Source organism: Aythya fuligula, chromosome 2 (assembly GCF_009819795.1).
Source record: "Aythya fuligula isolate bAytFul2 chromosome 2, bAytFul2.pri, whole genome shotgun sequence".
NCBI classification, from domain to species: Eukaryota; Metazoa; Chordata; class Aves; order Anseriformes; family Anatidae; genus Aythya; species Aythya fuligula.
This window is the reverse complement of record NC_045560.1, coordinates 21371899-21393685: the sequence shown is the minus strand read 5'-3', so window position 1 is coordinate 21393685 and position 21787 is coordinate 21371899. Positions and strand designations below refer to the sequence as shown.

At 36.9% G+C, this 21787-nt stretch overlaps 2 protein-coding genes across 3 annotated transcripts in view; both read left to right on the top strand.

The window, feature by feature from the left end:
* Positions 1-21787, top strand: part of LOC116485495 (macrophage mannose receptor 1-like) — a 44129-nt gene that overhangs the window by 19922 nt on the left and 2420 nt on the right. Inside the window, exons 18-30 of one of the 2 annotated variants that reach the window (XM_032180892.1) lie at positions 575-642; positions 2150-2250; positions 3837-3973; positions 5057-5171; positions 5782-5978; positions 7212-7302; positions 8547-8779; positions 9397-9562; positions 10202-10354; positions 10782-10898; positions 13496-13657; positions 15772-15804; positions 16596-17368. In XM_032180892.1, coding sequence (XP_032036783.1) covers positions 575-642; positions 2150-2250; positions 3837-3973; positions 5057-5171; positions 5782-5978; positions 7212-7302; positions 8547-8779; positions 9397-9562; positions 10202-10354; positions 10782-10898; positions 13496-13657; positions 15772-15804; positions 16596-16750 — 1728 coding nt within the window. In that variant the 3' untranslated portion in view covers positions 16751-17368. Of the gene's footprint in view, positions 1-574; positions 643-2149; positions 2251-3836; positions 3974-5056; positions 5172-5781; positions 5979-7211; positions 7303-8546; positions 9307-9396; positions 9563-10201; positions 10355-10781; positions 10899-13495; positions 13658-15771; positions 15805-16595; positions 17369-21787 lie in introns of those variants that run through there. The other variant, XR_004252884.1, reaches the window with a different exon arrangement.
* Positions 19653-21787, top strand: part of LOC116485496 (macrophage mannose receptor 1-like) — a 34549-nt gene continuing 32414 nt past the window's right edge. Inside the window, exon 1 of the mRNA XM_032180893.1 lies at positions 19653-19760. Coding sequence (XP_032036784.1) covers positions 19700-19760 — 61 coding nt within the window. The 5' untranslated portion in view covers positions 19653-19699. The remainder of the gene's footprint in view (positions 19761-21787) is intronic.

Genomic DNA, 21787 nt, shown 5'->3' with positions numbered 1-21787 from the left:
GAAATGCTTTTGACAGCCTGCTTGCAAAATTTGAATTGTCTCAGAAATAGAGCCATCAGCATTTTTATTAATTAATTCTACCTGAAATTGATGAATTCGCCCCCCCTCTCCTCTCCCTTTGCCCCAAATGTCCTTTGTTCCTGTGTGATTTGGTCTCTTGTTTGGCACCAGGCATGCTGAGGTGGTGAGGAAGAGCAGTGGAAAGAATGAGGTGTAAACTGTGCTGGTTTGGGAAGAAGTTGGTTTCAGAGAGGATTGAGGTTGGCACTAGACAGTGCTGCAGCCACAGAGGGAGGAAAAGACATGTACCAGTCTTTGAAAAGACATGTACCAGTCTTTGCCTCAAACTCTGCTTCCCTCTCCTCATCCTAAGGGTCCTCAGAGCTGCAGGTCTCTGCTGCTCCAGCTGAAAAGCTGACGTCTGCCCCTGAGCATGTAAACACAACTATGTTTAGCTGTAAACACATGCCTATTGCTGATGACTTCTGTAATTAATAACATATGCATTTCTGCTTGTTTTATTTCAAAGACTTTTTTTAATTAAAAAAAAATAAATAGTTGCTTTCTGTTTTAGGATGGTTACTGGAGTGAGTCAAGAGATTACTTCATTGGTTTAAAAGTGAGTCTGGATAAAAAGTTTAGGTAAGTTCAGATCATCACAGCAGCTCTTAGCATGTAGAAACAAACAGTATTTTATGTAGCTGGAGGTACTAAATGTGTTGTTTTACAAGGACTGAAGGATGTATATAACAAGTACAAAGCAGGATCCTAGAATAGTCTAAGTCCTAGTAGCGTAGCTTTTCCCAAAAAGAAAAATGAAATCAACATTTTTTCTTGAGTTGATACTTAGTCAAGAAAAGCTTGACATCCATACTCTCATGCTTTGTCAAGCCTGTTTCAAAGATTGGCCCCATAAACTAGAGAGATGTCTTTCTGTGCTGGATTTTGTACCTACAAGCACACACACATACATGTATGCATGCACACACAAAATATGTTTGATTCCTCAGAGCTTCATTCTTCATCTACTTTTGATCTCTATACTGTAGCTCCAGAGAAACCCTCCAGAATTAGGAAGGACTACATAATGAATTCAAAAGCTGCTTCTGATTGAGGTTTTCAGGGTAGTCTCTGCATACTCCCACCTCAGGAGGAATATAGGTATTAGCAGAAGTTTACACTACAGTAAAATTAACAAGTATTTCCAAAAATCATCAACAAACAAATAAACTTAAAATTATAGTAAAAGTTACTAAAGAGCACAATACAGACAGTGCCTACCTTCTCATCTGCTAGTTAAGACACTTCTGGGAGGTGACAGACTGTGCTTTTAACTGACCTGAAGCAGGGTTAGAGGAATTTTTAGTAGAACCTTTCTATATTTTTCCTTCACTACTGAGTGTCTGTAAACCATTAACCATGGAAAGAGTGAAAGAGAAGCACGAGGTTATGAGTGGCTGAGCCTGTGCCTGACTGTCTTCCTGATTTAGTACACAAATCAGGGGAGAAGGGCTATTGCTTGGGTCCAGTGAACATCTCATCTGTATAGATTTAAGGGCAATACCCTTCAATAGCAATTTATTAAGTAAAAAGCATGCAGGACTAAAGAAAAAAAAATAATTTTGATACTTCAGAAAGAGTAGTCTTAAAGGTGACAATGTATTTCTGGACACATGACTTAATTAACCTATTGAAATATTTCTCTTCCGAGTAAAATTTACAGAAGAATATTTTTGTCCTTAATTGCATCTACGGAAACATCAGGAATACTTAGACTGAGGAGCATAATATTATCTAGATGATAAAATGTGATCAATTAAGATAAATATATATATTTTTTAATATTCTCTCCATTACTTATTATGGCTAACTGAATAATGGTTTCTGATATTAAATGATGACTGATCACTCCTGCCTGTCAATGGAAAATATTCTTGGTGTTTTCTTCTGTTTTGCAACCAGCAATATTTTACACTTCAAATTTGGATAATCAAGTAAGGAGAAAAAAAATCTGTAACAGCCTTTCCAGTTTTAGCCAGTTCCCATTAATGCTCTTTGACATTGTCTTCATGTCGAGATGTTCATTAGAATTTTCATCTAGTGACTGAAGTGTATTAACTAATAACTATTTTTGTATCTTTTCTTTAAGCTGGGTAGATGGGACTCCAGTAACCTATGTGGCCTGGGCTCCTAATGAACCGAACTTTGCAAATAATGAGGAAAATTGTGTGGTAATGTCATCAAAGCCAGGTAAGTAACAAGTCTAAACTATTAGATTTTACTTCTCTTTGTTTGGATTATAACTGATGGTGTCAAACTTCTGCCTTTAGCTGCGATACAGTCTTTTACAGCTGTTTTTGGGAATTTCTGAAGAGGGACAAGCTAACAATATATGGTAACAGGCATAAACTCCAGTCATGGAAGAGTCTATGTCTTTAGAAGGGGGAGACTTTAGAACCACGTGTAATTTAATGTGGGCATCTGTTAACCTTTATAAGATTGACATTACACATTATAGGGTCTTTTACTACTTCTCTAAGTAAAAATCTAACAGATGAGCAGAGCCTATCTTTACTCCTATGAACTTGAGAAAATATTTATGATTCAGCTATAGAAGAAAGGGAATTGAAAGTAAAACCAATGAGTAAAAAATATCAAATATTTTATAATACACTCAAACAGTATAATGTGCTCTCAGATTGATCCAGAATTTCCTATCTCATCCATTTTACATCTGTTTTCTTTCAAATTTGTTTTCTGGTGTATTACCACTGCTGCCTGCAATGTAATGATGTCATGGCTTGAACCAGTCGTCAACAGGTAAAGACACTGTGGAGAGCCCTGGAAGAGCAGCAGGGTCAGGCATTCAAATTAAGCACAAAGTGCTACAGCTGTGCTACTATGAGAACTTCAACTGGCTCAGTCAGATCTGCAGTGGTTACTTTGCTCTCAGATCAAGCTGAAACCTGAGATATAAAATGCAGCAGATTGTGTTCTGATAAAAGAATATTCATCAGATTTTTTTTTCCTCATCCTCTGTCTTCTGTAATTCTCCTACTCAGTTGTCTTGGTGTGGGTGGGGGTAGGGAGGGTGGAATGGAGTTAACTGATGATAGAGCATCTCTTCTGAGTCACTTGCCCTTTCTTTGCAGTTCTTTATGTTATTTATTTATTCATTTTTGCAATTGCTAGGCAGTAGCCCACAAACTAATAGTGTTGAGCAGCAAAAGTCATAGAATCATAAAATCATAGAATGGTTTGGGTTGGGAGAGACCTTAAAGATCACCCAGTTCCAACCCCCTGACATAGGCAAGGACACCTCCCACCAGACCAGGTTGCCCAAAGCCCCATCCGGCCTGGCCTTGAGCATTTCCAGTGATGGGGTATCCACAGCTCCTCTAGGCAACCTATTCCTCACCACCCTCATTTTCTTCCTCATATCTAATCTAAATGCACCATCTTTTAGTTTAAAACCATTAGTCTTTGTCTTATAACCACACCCCATGACAAAGAGTCCCTCCCAAGCTTTCCTGTAGACTCCTTTTAGGTACTGGAAGGCTCCTATAAGGTCTCCCCAGAGCCTTGTCTTCTCCAGGCTGAACAACCTGTCTTCATAGGAGAGGTGCTCCAGCTCTTTGCTCATCCTTATGGTCTATGAAGACCTTCTGTTTGTAAACAATAGCTGATTGCATAAATATAGCATGCATGTCTTTTAATCACTTCGATGGTCTGAGAAACAGAGATTACCCTCTTTCTTACTCAAAACAGGGAATTATATATTATTGTTACAAATGTTATAACATCTTGACTTGTTTACTCAATCTAACTATTTTTAGGTTTGTGGAACGATGTAAACTGTGGTTCCTCCAATAAATTTGTATGTGAAAAACATAATAGCTCTATTAATTCAACGTTTGCTTCTCCATTGCCTCCTGGAGGATGTCCAGAAAGTTGGCTTCTCTTTAACAACAAGGTATGTCAACAAGCATCTTTAGCGAATTATGTATGACAGCGGGCCTGAAAAAAAGAACTGCAAAAATATGTTTTTATGGTTATGAAATAAATCTGCAGTGTAGTTACCCAGTCAGTACATGTTGGGTTGATAGCTGGACTTTTCTGGAAGTAACTAAACATTTAACTTTGCAGAGGGATACAGTAAAAATAGGTGTATGCTGAATAACTTTTAGAGAATATAGCCTGTGCAAGCTCAAAATACATTGTTACTGTTTAATAATACTTCTGTCCTGTGTTATGTATCTAAGTTAGGAACTGAAGCTTATAGTGGTTCATCTCAAAAAAAAAAAAACAAACAACAAACACACACCACCAAAAAACTCTTCAAGTGAAGTGATTTAGAAAGAATGCACTTGAACAATCCTGTTGGCTTGTATAGGAGCTCCCAAAGCTCTGAGTTCAGAAACATGATGTCAAACTACAATTGTTTTGAAAGCGATTTCACATACAGTCCTAGTCTGGAAGTCCTCATTGCTGTAACATAAGAATTTGTACCAACTGGAGGTGAAACTCCATTTGCCAAGGGCTGTTTTATCTGCTGTACACACTCTGCACTGCACTTGCATCCTCAGAATGTTAGGTCAACATGTCAATGATATTTCACACAGTTTGGCAGGATGAGCAGTTATAATCACAGTCATTAGAAGCAGGACAAGGAGCAGTGGAGATCGTTTTCTGCAGCTGTGTTACCCAAAGCCACATTTTCTTGAATTTAAATGATCCTTCTGTTACTGTAAGAAGCAGGCAGAAGAAAATGTGAAGCAGATTTATAGACCTGATGTCATTATGATAAATTTAGATGATACTCAATTCCTGGGTTGCACCTTATGTGCAAAGAGGGGCCAAATACCTACTTCAAAAGATGTATGTATTTTGTGCAAAGATCTTGCACGCCATTAATTTAGCACTCTTGAAATCTGTTATTTATTTTAGCCCTGATTTCTTCTGGAGAAATAGTGTCCTATAACTGGTTGATACTATTCATAAATAACAGTTTCCATGTTTGTTTGAGTAAATTGCTTGCTTTTTTTTTTTTCCCCAGTGTTTCAAAATTTTTGCTTCCAATATAACAAGAAAACTTGTGTGGCATGATGCACGAGATATTTGTATTAATCTGGGAGGAAACCTGGCTACAGTACCAAATGAGCAAGTGCAAGGTACATATACAAGCTTTACTGAAACATGTTACCTCTCAAAGAAAAATGTTCATCTCCTACTAAGGAAAATACTATACTTTCCAAAATACATAAGCAAATTAACTGCTGAAAATGTCTTATTAGCCAGGTCAGTTTATACTTGGTTTTAATTCTGAAGTGTGAAACAGTAGATAAATTATTATATGTAAGAAATAATGTGTGTTTCTAGTTCTTTCAGTTGCTCAGTTTTCATGAAACTTCCAGTCTGTTTTGAGTGTGGTTGCACAAATCTCTCAATCTGACATCTGTATTCTCTGTCTGTCTCTCTTGCTCTCACTGGAAAACTGGCAATATGATTTTCTGAAATGCTACATGTACATATGTAGTAGGCAATAGCACATTTTCTAATTTACTCCAGTGTCTTTTTTTTTTTGGGGGGGGCTATTTTTTCCAACCATAATGTTGTGTAAGTTCCTGCAGATGCTTTTCTAAAAGTTAGTTAAAAGTAGATGGGTTCTATATTGGGAAATATGCTTTTAATATGGCTCCAGTTTCAAATTTGTCCACATCTTTTCATGCTTTGGGTGAGTCATGATGAGCTTTCCTTAATGAGTTCTTTGCTTCTCTCTAGCTTTCCTCCACTATCATTTAAAGGATGCTACAACTAATGTTTGGATTGGGATGAATGATATCAACAGAGAGTCCACATTTCTTTGGACAGATGGGAGCACTGTTTCCTATACCAATTGGGTTAGCGGTGCACCAGAAAAGGCACAAACCTACTTCAACTATTATGACTTTGAGTGGTTGGCAGACAACACTGTAGAGGTACAGAAAATTTAAGTAACCTGTATATCTTAGACAGACAGATAATTTTTCTTAAGGGGAAGCTACAGCATCAATAACAAGATGCTGAAACAGGACCTTTTGCATCAGATTGGGGTAGCAAAGTACCTGATATCCCTTCCAAATATACCAAGAATATTTGGCAGAGATTCTGAAGAAGGACGTTGTGCTTTTCATCATTTTTATATTGTAAAATACCAATTCTGTAAAACAAGCCCAGGGAGGAATATTTTAAATCAGTTCCTGCACAAACCACATTACCACTGACATTAAAGTTGCAGCACCAAGCAGAGAAAAGTTACAATAAACCAAAATTAAGGTTATTGTTGAAACATTTATTTGTCTACCTATGTGTCCCATTTCTGGATAATATGATCCCACATAGTTTCATTAGTTTCTAATGGTAAAAAAGGACATTTTCAACAAAAGAGAAATCATTCTGCTGAAATTAAATCTCCTTCCCAAAGGAAGGACATGCATAGTTTCTGCAGAAATTGTAGGCAACTGGAAAGCTGGTCATGGAAAACTTTTGACAATTGCCATCAGTCAGAGTTTTGAGTTTTTATGATTAAAACTTGTTTAAGTCAGTATAGCAGAGAAACCTGGATATGCTCAGAAATGCTGAAAGATGGACAAGGCCAATCCTGAAACTAGGAGAGCCATCTGAAGAAACTCTTGAAGAAATTAAGAATAAGGAAGTAAAGGGAAATTTTGGTTGTTCCCCAAAATACCTGATAATGATATCTTGATAATGACTGCAAACAACTGATAGCGAGTTCATGCTTTCTGTTAAGATAAATCCAGACTATTGTTTTCAATAATAGTTCATATTTTATTTTTTTCATACATGGATTTTTTTTTTTGAAGTAGTTGTACATAATTGTAAATCAGCATTGAGAAGACATATTGCAGGTACCCTAATAAATTCCGTAGTCATTAAAGGATTCTTAATAAAACTAGTGGGACTGTTTTTGTAGACAGTTCTTTCAAACTTTGACTGATATCAGTGAGAGCCTAGGTCAAATGGGCTGTTGAAAAATACCGGGTCAAGCCAATTTGAACTTAGGCAAAATGAACTATTTACAAAGGTGCTCAACGAGTTCCTCTCTTCTCACCTCTCTTCTCTGTCATCAGTCTTGCATTAGGAATATAGGAGCACCTCACCACATCCTGTTTGCCATTTCTAATGATTGCATACATTGTCCTCTCTTTCAGACTGATTGTGTTTTCATCATACATTCAGATGGGAAGTGGCGAGATGATAGCTGTGAAAATGAGAGAGGTTATGTATGCCAAATGAATTCACGTGAGTTCTGTTTAACCCAGTCTCCTAAACAGCATAAGTAGCTCAATTAGACAAGCATAATATGAAATGCATGGAAAACCGATACGATTTTTTTCTAGATTTGAGCCTCATTCTGAGTCTCTCAGATTTTCTGAGCACCACCAGTCTTAAGAGAAGTCTGTTTTTAAAGTACTTTTTATGCTGTAGATATTACTGGAGAGGATCCACTATCTCAGTTAGGATTATGTACCTAAATTACAAACAATACTAGAGAATAATATTTGAAAACAGATTTCTTACTGAAACAGAAGTCATTTTGGCATCCTCTTTAAGTACAATGTAAACCATGGAGTTGCATACTCCTGTCTATCTCTGAGTAGAGCATGTAATCTTCATCTATGAATGTCATATGGAGTCTATTAAAATGTACAGCCTCTTGGCCGTGTCTTAATTGTTGAAAAACATTTTACACCAAAGCAAATAATGAATGTTTATTCTCCTGCTATAGATTTGTAATCATGCAAATTGTGTCAGCCCAGCTATGCAATAGGAATAGAGGAGCCAAAGTATGGGTAAAAAAACAGTTTTACCTCACCTTTACCACATCATTAGTAAAAACTAGCTGCCTCATTTCAATTAGCTTCTGCAGCTTGTTCACTCTCAATGTAGTCTGTGAGAAACGCATCTCACTACACAGCAAGTAAGTTTTTTAAGAGCTTTAGAGAGGCATTTTTATCTCATATAATCCCACATACAACTGTTCTTTACACATCACTGATTCACATGGTAGAAATAGACCCTGCTTGGCTCAAATGTTCAGACAGCATTCACCTTATGGACAGGCTAATGACTTAGGGTGAACAGAGTGGTGGTCAATTAACATCAAATATCAAAGTCTCAAGTTGTGATAATAGAGAACACCAGTAAATGCCTTTAAATACTAGCCCTAAAACCTCTGTACCAGTTACTCAGATATCCAGATTTAGTCAAAATATATAGAAGTGTAGGACGCCAAATATCTAATTTATGAGTCAGGCACCTAGCAAATATACTGCCTACTTCATGGGATTTTAATCTGCTTTTTACATTAACAAATTTGGTTTTAAATTTTTTTTTGTTTGTTTTTCATTTACAAATTGCTCATGAGCTTAAATGAATATTTTGGCCTTTTGCTATTTTGCAACTTTTTTCTTTTCTTTTAATTTCTTGTATGCTAGATAGCCATGGTATGTTTTAAATTCATGCGTTCAGTTTTCTCTCCGTAGTTACCACACAGTTTGAAGTACCAGCAACAAATCCATCATCTGACTTTGTCCGTTATGGTGACAGTAGCTATTTAATCATCCCATCTGAAATGCAATGGGAAGAGGCTAGAAAAAACTGTCAAGATAAACATGCAGAGCTTGCCAGCATTTCAGACGCCTACATCCATTCCTTCCTGTGGATTCAGATGTTGAAATATGGAAAGCCGGTATGGATTGGTCTTAACAGCAACATGGTAAGTGCTGGACAGATGGGAAGTTCAGGTGCTTGGTGAGCTCTCCTGCTTCTTATAGTCCTGCTGTATGCCCAGTTTGTAAAAGTGCTGAAACAATCATCATGCTAATGGTTTCACTGTGTGTGTAATGATTTTATGTCTGATTTTGACTGTTTACTGTCAAATAATCTTTACTCATCAAATTGCTCACAGACTAAATTTAAACAAAACAGATTAGAGGGGGTGAGTTATTTTTAATTGCTTCTCTTGGGATGAGATTTGATACATGACTTAAGATGAACTTATCTGATTTTCTTGTTGTGTTTTAGAAGTTTGTGTTACTTCCAAAAAACCTTCACAAAAAGTAATGCACTGTTGAACACTATTCATATGTATACTGCATGTAACTTATAACTACAGCATTCAGTGACATTGCTTAGTACAGTGAACAGTGTTTTAAAAAAAACGGGCAACAAAGGGCTTTAAAGGACTTCCCCCCCACACCTTTTTTTTCCTTGGAAAACTCCAATAAACATGGAATGTCATGTGTCAGAAATTTTTATGTGGAAAAAATGAACCAAACCAAAACACAATGTTACCAAAACTTACGAAAATTACCAAAACTTAACTGTTTTCAGACTGGGAGCTATTATAAATGGATTGATAACTGGAAAACCAAATTCACTAAGTGGGCAGCAGGGGAGCCAAAGGAGAAAAATGCTTGTGTCTATCTAGACCTTGATGGTACCTGGAGAACAGCATCCTGCAATGAAAGCTACTTCTCAGTTTGTAAGATATCAGATGGTAAGCAAATGAATGTACTCACAAATTGTATGATTTTGTAGAAGTGTGTTGTTTTCTCTCCTTGGGGTTTTAAGGTTGCATGATATAGACTGTTCCATATTTGAGATTCAAGGGAGCTTCCAAGTTAAATTTTCTAGCTGTAAGTTTGGTCATTGTATGCAGTTCAAGACCTGCAGACCAACAGAAGTGAACAGGAGTTGCACGGATTTGGTGAAAGTATGTTCCACTAATGGCACCTTCCTATAGTGACCACACACAGACAGCAGGCAGCTGTATGATGTGGGACTGCAGTAGTCATTAGACTATGAGAGCCTGCTGTGATGTGAAAATAAAAATTTGGGATGGGTGTCATCATTTCTCAGGGTTTCTTTTCCTCACAGTACTACAAGCCACTTAGGTATTGCAGGATGTGTTTTGCTTCCTTGTCCTGAGAAATGTGATTGGAGAAGTAAGATGTTTTGCACTGCTGACGGCCTAGCTTTCCCCAGTGTCTGGGCTGGGGGCCTGAAGGAATAGTCAGGAGCAGACGTCTAGGAAGTTAATGCTTAGTGGGAGAAATCCCACCCTACTTATGCACATGTCCCGCTTGGTGGGTTGCTCATAATACAATACAAATTTCAGCCCATATGTCATCTTTAGTTGTAGCTCCTACTGACCCTGCTCAGCTGCCTGGAGACTGCCCCGAATCAGCTGGTCTGCAAGCTTGGATCCCTTACCATGGCCACTGCTACTACATCGAAGCATCAATTGTGACAAGCTGGGCCCTGGCTTCCCTTGAGTGCACTCGGTTCGGTGAGAGGCTTCTCTATCAAGTGACAAGATTTGTAGAAATTTATACAAAACACACAAAAATGTAAAAAGATTGTTTTAAAAAGATCATTTAAATACTTTATTTACCTAAATCTGCAGATTTAGATGGGGCACAGCAGCTCCCTGTCAGTCTCTGGCCTCTGGGGCTTCATCCTGAGTGAAGCGGTGGGGAACCATGGCCACCAAGCACTTGCAGGGCTCTGTCCTCCACAAGAATCATAAAATCATAGACTTTCCTGAGCTGGAAAGGACCCAGAAGGATTGTTGAGTCCAACTTTTGGAGATGAAATGAGTGAAGCCAGCACGCATAAAGCTTTTGAAAGTTTCCATTTTTACAGACTTAAAAGAGGAGGTCAGTTTAGTAGTTGCTCATATAGGTTATGGTTGTTTGCTTGTTAATGCCTTTCAGGTGCTACCTTGGTTTCAGTAGAAAACATGGATGAATCTGACTTTCTGATCCATATGATACAACCAGTTGTAAACAAAGTAGGAGGCTTCTGGATAGGACTTTACAGAAATGTGGATGGTAATGTCTTATTTTCAATGTTTAATTTAAAAATGCTTTTCTAACATTAAAAAAATGAGGATAACTTTTACAAAAAAAATGTAGCATCTAATTTTACTTTTTTAATGCTTAACGTCAATAAATAGAAAGATATAATTCATGACAATAGGATGGTCCTTATTTGGTACAAAAAGTTTATCCTACTACTTGAGCTGGCAGATAATTTACACTAATGAAATGAAGTGAACAATATGATGATGCTTCTGCCTCCCGGTGAACATCACTGAATGCTTTGGGAGGAAGTAACCTCCCTGAATGTCCATGAAGAAAAGAAACTTCCTGCCTCTCTGACACAATCTTCAAATTTTAGTTAGCAGATTTGTTGAGTTGTGCCTTACTCAGGATGTCTCTTCTGGGTTTTTGACCTCAGCCTTCCCATTGTGAAAACAATGTATATATTGTGTTATAAATTCCAAGTCAATTTAGCTTCATAAGGTTTATTCATGGGGCAAGTCAATAAAAGGCAAGTAAACAGCGCTGGGTGCATGGGGAGTCTGGGCTCCTCCAACACGCACGCCCGTTACATCAGGCGGCTGTTTTTTATGCTCCTAGGCTAATACATATTCATTACTACTTCTAGAAAAGGCAGGTTTATTATAATTAGTTCCCAGAATCCGAACCCTCCCACTGGCGCATGTGTATCAGTCTCCAGTGGTCCCACTGGGGTTTGTTTGTGCTGAAGGCTTGTAGTCTTCCTTCCAGGCTTCGTACGTCAGTCATCCTTCAGCTTCCCCTTTCTCCTTAATCTCTTGGCTATCAGAGACTTGGATATCAGAGATTTGCACAGCGTCCCATGCAATAGTTACAATAGTTAGCAGTTATTCTGAAACCCCTTTGTTCTCTTATCTCCGGATGTCAGAGACTCAAGCTTTACCCTTCAAACCCTCTATTGACATGAATTGGTGGACCATTCCTTACATATTGTAATTAATTAGGCTGAATTATCTGGATGACTTCCAGATCATGTTGCTCACTACCACCCTGGAAATGCTAGAAAAAGCTCAGACCCAGGATGTGAGTTAAAATCAACCCAATAGTCAAAAAGTGCAAAATGGTCACGATAATCATTGTGACTTGTTACTGTCTCCACAAAGAAAGGTGAGACCCTACTGGCATTGTAACTGTTTGAGTATACTTTCCTCTAAAAACAGTGTTGCTTGACATGGTGACTTGACGTGTCTTTGGAAAGGACCCGGCTTCTTCCTAAGTGAGAAAAATAAAAAAAAAAGTGCAATAGCTATCAAAACTTGGATGATTCAAATGTTCTCTTATAAATTTGGTCACCATCTGTATAAATAGCTATACAAATTTCTCCCCACCCCTTTACCTCTCCTTCTCTCTAGAAATATGTTATGTGCATTGTGTTGATCTACAATCTGTTTCTAGTGGTGGCCAGAAGCTGGTCAACTGTCAATCTACATAGATCACAGAGTCATAGAATGGCTTGGGTTGGAAAGGACTTCAAGGATCACCCAGTTCCAACCCCCTGCCATAGGCACCCACTAGATCAGGTTGCTCAGGCCCTCATCTAACCTGGCCTTGAACACCTCCAAGGGTGGGGCATCCACAGCCTCTCTGGGCAACTTGTTCCTGTGCCTCATGACCCTCTGAGTGAAGAATAGATCCTGGATCCAACAATTTACAGCATGACTGTGGAAAAGCACCAAACAGAGCCTGTCTGTTCATAATTTCCTACAAGAAGGCAGTGCTGGAAAATTGCTCATCTAGTCAGTATCACTCTAATGCAGGGTGCTCCATATGCATATGTCACAGCTCTTCTTCAATATATATGAACTGTTCAGGGCATAAAGTAAAGATTTATGGTGTTTCTGGAGATTTATTGATAGCCAGATGAAACTGAATGCAGAGATTACTCCATTTAGTTAAGTGATATTGCAGGTATGGATAACCTGACCAATAACAAAAAATATCCTGCAGCCAATTCTATCTGGAAGATAATTACATAGTAAATTTAAAGCAGATTTCTAGAAGAAGCATACAGAAGCATGCAGCATACAATCAAAAGACTTATTTTGCCATTAAGTAGTATTTTATTAAATGAATTAGCTGTGAAAATAATTAATGAATTATCTCTCCTACAATAATCCACTGCCTTTTTATAAGGTCTTTTTTTCACAAATGTGAAAAAAATCACAATGAATGGCACTCAAATTCTAGCAGAGTCTCATTTCTAATATTCCATGCTGTGGCACTATTTTTGTAATATGGACAACTTTAGCAATTTCCAGAACTCAAATGTTTAAAAAAGTTTTTCAGTTGCAACTTTAATGAAGGCTGTTGTACTCTGGAATTTCTCATTCTATCTATAGCTATTTTGGGTGCCAATTAATGAAATACTATTATACCTATAATAATTTTCTACTGTTTTGGTGTAGCATTTCCTGAGCCACCTTACTTCAAGAATCTTCTAGCAAGAAAAATGATGTGGTCTTCTAATGAAAAAATGGATTCACTAATTTTTTCAAGTAATTTGCTGAGAAGTTATATATCTCATGGAAGTTTTTCAAAAATTTATTGCTCTATATGTTGCTCTTTAGACCAGTGGTTGTGGCTAGACAATTCTGCAGTGGACTTTGTTAACTGGGAGGAGAAAGAGACCAGTGTGGAGCACAATTGTGTGGAAATGACTGCACCATTTGGTTACTGGGCCAACACTGATTGCTCTTCTGAAAAGGGATTTATCTGCAAAAAAAACAAAGGTAAATCTTTGGGAATAGAGCAGATCTGTTTACTAGTAGCAATTGTACTCCTCTACAACAAGTCTGTAAATAATTTCTGATGGTTTGGTTTGGCATATCCCACTTTTTCAGATATTTGTATTTGCCTGTGTTTGCAGTAATGTCTGCTCTCACATGGGAATATGGTAACTTACTGTATACACTCTAGATTGAGAATGAGACTTTTAGAAGACTTTTGAATACCTAACACAGACATTAGTATGGCATCTGTCAAACACTTGTCCAAACTTATAACTTTTCCAGGAACTAAGTATTGTCATAATTGTTATAATCTTGCAAGGAAGATTTTGTCTGAATATTCAAGCTTCTTTTTCAAGCTTGTTGTACAGTAATTACATTACTGCCCAACATCAAAAACCAGAGTAACATTGGACCTGATTCAACAACCTCAAAATGCCTCAGGAATACAAAAATAACAGCTGGTTGTGTTGCAATATCAAGCAAACTTTCCTGTTAAAAAGAAGATTTCAAGAAAGTCACTACAGAACCTGTCAAATCAGTATTTCTGGAAAATTTGGGCCAATAGTTGATATGCCAGACCAAAGTTTTGAAGGTGAAAAAAATAAAATAAAAAAAAAAGCAAATTGCCTTTTCTTTTTTTTTTTTTTTTTTTTTCTTAAAGAAAGCACTATCATGCCCTTTTAATTTAGGTGCTAAAATCAATCTTACCTAAAAATGGTTTTTGCTGTCTTTAAAACTGTGTACTTTCTTTTGTAGTACCTGTGAGACCAGGTTTAATTTTACAAATTTTGCTTTTTGTTCTGTCCTAGGCCTGGCATGTAATACAGTGGGGAGTCTTGTGCCAGTCGATAGTGAATCGTGCAGAATGCTTAATAAAAAAAAAAAAAAAAATGAAAGAAAAGAGAGAGAGAGAGAGATTAAAAATACAACCATGAAGCAGTTATCCTCAATGCACTTTTAATTTTCATCTTTAAATAACCCTGTCCTTGGCAGTAAATGAGTTTACTGCCATTAAGATTTTACTAAGAATTTACGAATTATAATTCAGCTATTCCTTTCTGAGGTTTGAAATATATTTCTTGTTATAGTTATGTTGGGACTGTATGCAAATAACCAAAAGAATTAATATCAGCAGTTAACGTCTTAGTTTCTGTGAAAAAATATAAAATAAATATTATCAGCAAATAAAAGCTAACCACATATTTTATCTAATTAAAACAGTTAGAAAGCACTAAAATCTTATCCATGGAATCATAAGATATTCTAATATACATGTATAGCTATTCCCTGCCTAAGTAGGGAGTTACTGTTCCTTTGTATCCATTTATTTTAAGTTCAACTCTGCTTTTTTGTTGTTGTTGTTTTCTTTTACATTTTGCTTTAATAACTTGTCCCTCAGTAGTGAACTTGTCCAAACTGTAATGCAAAGGAACCCTGAGGAGAAACACTTTCTTGATAATTTAGGAAGTCTTCTTTCAGCGTAATTTTTCTTGCTGACTAAGAACATCTGGTATGTTTTATTTTTCCTCTTTTCTAAATTTAGTATATTTTTACACCTCTTTCTTAAACAACAACAATAACAACAAAAGATTTTTTAGTTATTTTATTTCTCTCTGTTCCTCTCTTTCGTATAGCCACATTGGATGATTAAAGACTTGGTTCACAGGGCATTTTCTAGGGAAGATATTTAAGAATCTCAGACTTCATTGTAACAGTGGCATCCTAGAAACATGAGGAGCTTCCTAGAATATACTATGTGAAATTAATCCCCAGTGTTGTACATCATGTTCTTAGTAAATTAAAACTAATATTAGAAGAAAAATATGAAATGATTTTTGAATGAACATAGAAAAAAAGTCAATATTTAAGTGTTATTAAATATTAAAACAAAGATTTTAATGAATTTACTAATGTTACATAGGAAGGTAAAACCTTAGCAACTTATTTTTTGCTTAAATTATGATGCCTTTTATAATAGACATATATGACATTAACACAATGGTGATACTTCAGGTTTTTTTTGTTGTTGTTGTTCCTGTACAATTTTAGTGAAACAGTCAAACTTATGAATTCTAATGAAGTGTTATATTGTTTCTCTCTGATATTCATTGAAGTTGAGCCAAGTGGAAGTCCTCTATATGAGAAAGGTAAGAGCTTTCATAAGAAAATTAGAGAAAACTTAAATAGGAAAACAAACAAACAAAAACCTTAAAATGAGTTTTTCTCAATCATCTCTTTTTAGAGAACAAGCTTTGCTGACAGTTACTGAGATTCATGGTTATAAATCTCTCAGGATAATCCCACATACACATGAGTTCTTGGGTGACTGGATTGCCACAGGGCTAACCCTGAGCTGACAAGCTCAGCAGTGATCCAACTAGTGACTAACATTGAGAACAGAGAGCTTTAACTTGGCTGTAAAAACCTATATAGGTGTATATGCAAATTGATTCCATAGGTATTATTGTAAATAATCGGATAGAAAAATATTGTAAAATTGACTTCCAAATAATTAGCACCCCTTAGCCATATATAAAGTGTGACCTAAAGCATGACCTAAATCATGACTGTTAAAATTGTGGCTCTCAAGATCTGCTCTTTATGGAACAAAGGTCTTGAGTTTTTCCCCCATTCCCTCATTAAGGCACTGGAAGATGCTGTAAAAATGATACTTCCGTGTATCACCGTAGTCCAGATCCACTGAGACCACATTAGTGTTAGCAAAAGTGATCAGGCTACTGATCAGTAACAACTCAGGGCTCAGACATACTCTGAACTGACTCCAAGTTCAGACAGGAGAGAAGAGCTCCTTGCTTTTCATGTTGTACATTTAATAATAATAATAGTAAACAATAACAATAACAATAACAATAACAATAACAATAATAATAATAATAATAATAATAGGGTGTCTCACAGTAATATGCATTCATTTCAGACAAGGAAAGGAATGAAGAGACTCATCCACCTGTTCATCTCTCTATTTGGCTTCTCCTTGTCTTGGCTATTCTCACTCTTCTTGGAGCTGGCATGGAAATCTACTTCTACAAGAAAAAAAAGGCAAAAACAACTATCAAGAGATACAGCCAATGAAACACTTCTAAAATTGCGGGTTTAGTCATTAAGGAATTGGTGAGAATGGGTTCTGTGGCACCTACTAATTTATAGGAGCAAGTTACATGCTGAAACTATATATATCTGTTGAAACTCTTCAGTGAAGACACCTGTGATTTTAAATCAAGCCCTCTGTCTCTTTTTGTGATAGCAGATTTTTTTATCATGTATCATTACAAAATAAGAATTACAGATTTATGTTGTACTTTTGTAAAAGTCAAGATGTTACTCCTAAGCATCTTAGCAAAAACAACAGTGTGAATAAATTGTCAAGAAGAAACTAACATACTGAAAAAAAAAATAAAAGTGAACTGCTGAGAATAAAAAGTTCTATCAAATATGATTATTATTTAGAACCGTATTTCTATTACTTTTTGAATCTGCAAAGAACTCAAAAAATAAGAAGAGCCCAACTGTGTTGAAATCAAGAAATCCTTTTGTCTGATAAACTTTACTCCAGCTGTCCACTTGTTTTATTGTTCCTTACAGCTGTATCCTCTTTAGCATAAAAATGGGGCTTGGGGCTTCGTATACTTGTTTCAGATAACTTTGGCATATAAAACTTTGCCAATTTCATTTTCTCCAATGGAAAACATTCCATACCCCATACCTCTCTATCTTTCTCTTTCTCTCAAGCTCAGAAGTAGACTTCTTTTTTTTTTTTTTTTTTTTAATTATTATTATTTTATTTATTTTTGCTGTCTGCTGATATGATTGTTAACAGTAATACATTCAATAATGTGAATTAAAATATTTTGACTTTTCCAAAGGGTTTAACATTGCATTCCTCCTGACTGTTACTGTTGTAGAAAAAAAATACAATTTTTATTAGTATAATTTTCAAAGAGTCCTCTCAGCTTTACACGGTGCTGGTAGATCCTTAGTGACATACAGCACTGCTTCTCTGGATGTTGGTGTCTCCTCTCCCACGTTTACAATGCCCAGTTTCCCAGTACTTTCCTTTCCCATGGGCCGGGCCTGGCCTTGCCTTGCAGCCTCTCGTGCATATGTGATGGCTGTGCTCAATTTAGCTCAATAGAGCCAACATTCGTCTATGCTGATCGTGTTAGGTACTGATTGCCAAAGGCTGTCTCTCAGAAGTGTCACAATATTAAACAGGAAACTAAAATAAACTAGAGTATAAAAACACTTGGCAACACTTAGAATATCACTTCAGCTGCATGCTGCTGAATGTTACCAACAGGCAAAGCACTGGGACCATCACTAGGACTATTTGTTAGTCATATGGATGCAGCAAGAAGCCACAGCCAAGATGCTGAGTACCAATACGGTTGCTCCCAAGCACCTTGGGGGCCATTTGAAGGAAAGGGAAGGGAGGTGCTCCCATCTGAGCAATCACTTTTTAATAAAAGGAGGGCTTCTCTCCCCATATCTTTGAATTCAGCTTGAGTAAACACCAGTCAGCTTGAGTAAATACCAACTTGCAATTTTTAAATGCAAGAAAAAGGAACTGAAAATTGAGGAATGCAGCAGATTATATGAGGAATCTACAAGAAGATAAACTTTAAGTCATTAAACAGCAGAAATCAGTACAAAATAAAATTTAGGTGAGCTGCAAATACCAATTAATCACTAACCACTTTGTGGGGAGTACTTAGCCATAGCACTTACCATTTTACACACAACTTGCCTTCTCTAGGCTATGGAGAACAATCAAGAAATTTAAAAGCAATAATAATAAAAAGGAATAAGTTTTCCTTTCTAGGCACTGGAACCCAGTTTTCTTAGCATAAATAAAATTGAGAGTTTAGCACACTGCTACATCAGCCTCTGGCACAAGCATAATGTGGCACGCAGAACACTCCCTGAGGCACTGGTAACCAGCATCAGTTCCTCTGTTAACTTTTAGCCTGTCTCAGTATCTGCACTGAGCTTTCCCAGTCGTTCTGCAGCGTTGGGGAGCTGAACCCTTAAAGCATTCATGCAGTTTCACTGATACAAATAAACAGAAGGAACAGCAGGATTTGTCTGCATGTGAACATTTGCCAACAGAACTTTGTCAGCATAGTTGTACAAGAATTGCCAGGCCAACATAAGTCTTCGGGTGAGCGCTTTGGGCACAGATTAAAAGGACCTTTTTGATTTTAGCTTACTTTAGTTTAGTTCTAGAACAAGATTTCTCCCTTGTTGGGAATTTCTTAGATAAACAAATATATAATTTTGCTTGACAGAGGTACTGCAGGCCTTAGTTTTCTTCCTGATGCAGGGAAACTTATCACTAGCCTGTGGCATTGAACATATTCACTTCTTTCAGATCTTCAACCAGTAGTTTTAAACAGCCCAGCCTCAACTATGATCAAACTGTGATCAAAGGAAGGAGTGTAATAGTGCTGAAAGCAAACAAACAAAACCTCCATAATTTTAGCCCTCAAAATGAGCAATAATGCACAATGCCCTGAATACTGCAGATTCTGTAAACTATGCTGTCTTCTAGACTTTTACTGTGACACTATGGTGATGTACTGAACCTCTGGGGTCTTGTCTCCCTCTTCTTCTAAGGTGTAAGAGTAAAAGCAAAGGTTAGGTTTTTAGTCCTTGATATTTTGCTGCAGGTTTCTTATCAACACTTTTCATCACAAGCTGCTTTTTTACAGATTTGGCTCTTGTAGCACCTCAGCATCTGACCCATTTTTAATATTTGCAAAGTCACAGAAGGGACAAACGTCTCCCTTCTGTTTATCATCTCTAGTAACAAGGATGGAAACTAGTTTTGGAAGCAACTTGCTCCTCAAAGAGAGCAATGTTTGCTATGTGCACTTCAGTTATTTCAAAATGCCATGTGACAGGATATTTCCTTATTCAGAGTACATCAGCCCTTTGACAGAGAGAAGGACTTGCATTAGCCTCACTCAAAAGGATTTTATACACTACTTTTGGAAGAAGATTGAAAGGAAAACAAAATTTGCAATGACTCTCACCCAGTTCCTGTTTTTTCTTTCCCTCATGCATGGTACATTACAGTCACTGGGTAAGTCTCCTGCTGGTTTTGTGTTAAACTAGATATGAAAATTCTTTTCCTTGGTCAGCTTTACAGTGTTGATTATTTTTATTTGTTATCAGATTTAATACAGGATATAAAGAGTATGTTAGGTACTGTACTGGTGGCTCTGGATTCAGAGAATTAAAGGAGGGATATTTGGAAATGTTGAGGGGAAAGCAGGTATTTAAACTGGTGTTTCTGTGAAAATACTAAAAGAGATAGGAGTGAACAGGAGGGTGTTGGGAGATGGGGAAAGCTCTCTCCATTTACCCTCCCATAATCTCCATGTTGCAGTAATCAGTCACAGGTATTTAGAGCCATATGTTCATGTTAGCTGTAGAAGTTTCTCTTCTACTTCAAGAAGTGAGGTAAGAGCAGAAAGAATTGGCTCCTCCCCTCCAGTCTGACCGAATTAGAAGAGTAGTTCTAGTCTAAAGGCATATGTCAGTCACTGGGTATAGCCACAGAGAAAGAAATAGTAAGACAATAATGTATGTAGAAAAAAAAAAAAGTGGATGGCTGTGTTTGCATGAATGTGAGATTGGGAGCAAGTGTTGGAAATTTCAAGATAAAATAACTCTTCTGCAATACTGTGATAATTTAAAAATATGAAGCATTGCTACCCTTAAAGAATCTGAGTTGAGGGTGAATGTGCAGTAACTCTACAAATACGGAAATGTGCAGTTGAAAATTAAACTTTTTACTGCTTAGTTATGTCTGTCACAACCTGACCAACTGAGCTACACAGAATACTACCATGCAATGAACTCCTTTATTATCTGAGATATACTTGAGGCTTTTCTGTCTTCAAGAGCCACAACTTATCATCACAGGGCGGAATTAGACTTTCCTACAAGGTGTATATCAAACTCTAAAAACAACATTTAAAACCCAAAGCAGACTAATGCAACATTTTATTTAAAATCTCTAGCTAAATTAAATTAATAAAAAGGATGGTATGATCCCTCAGTTTAGATAGGCAGAGAGACTGATAGGTCTATTGCTAGGAAATCAGATTTATGAGTTTATGATCATTTTCATACGTTCTCTTAACTCTTTCTTCCCCATAGAAACCTTTACATTAAGAGGAAATGCCAATGGACAGCCTTGTGTGTTCCCTTTCCAGTATGAAGGCAAACAATACAATGAGTGCACAGATGCTGGTAGGTCAGATGGCTGGCTCTGGTGTGCAACAACTGAAGACTTTGATGCTGATAAACTGTATGGATTTTGCCCACTAATAAGTAAGTCCTGAATTTTATTTATTAACTTGTCATGAAATGGTGTTGAGAAAGCAATCTATTGAGCTAGCAATGAGGTTTATTATCAGATACAAGCTTCACAACCTCATATCAAACATTTTCAGGGTAGCCCCAATGAAAAACAACTGTCTGAATATTAGCTCCAGTAGACAAGTGCTCCCTCTAAAGTGAGTGGAGGGGAAGAGTTCCCTCCAGAGCATGGTTCAGCCCAGCCAGGTTCTGACTTTCCTGTTGGAGGTGCTTGTTTCTCTTCAGGGACTAAAGAACTGAGGAGGCTCTTAGATGTCTCACTTTGTGGCTTAAGTGCATAGCATGACCAGCTTGAATCTAGACTGTTATCTTCCTTTCTTCTTATTACTTTTTATTCCTCAGGCGCATACTGTATCAATTCTCACTTACAGTAGTGGATGTATATACATATATATATATATATATATATTTTTTTTTTTTTCTCCCTTAACATACATATCCTGTTTTGTTTTTGTCTCCTAAGGATAGCCTAGAAAATGCTGTTGCTAAAATTATCCTCCTCTGCCATCTTTGTACTAAACCTATGTTTGGGATTCCTCTACCTCAGAACACAGACTGCTTTGCTTTCCTTGCCAACTGCTTTCCCAATAGCTCAACAATTTCACGAGGATTTGAGTTGTTCTGCAAACAAAGATTGCAGATGATCTATAGATTGGTGCTACACAGACCATTTTTATAGCTCCTTGGACTGTCAAGGGCCAGGTACTCAAATGTCTGAAGAAG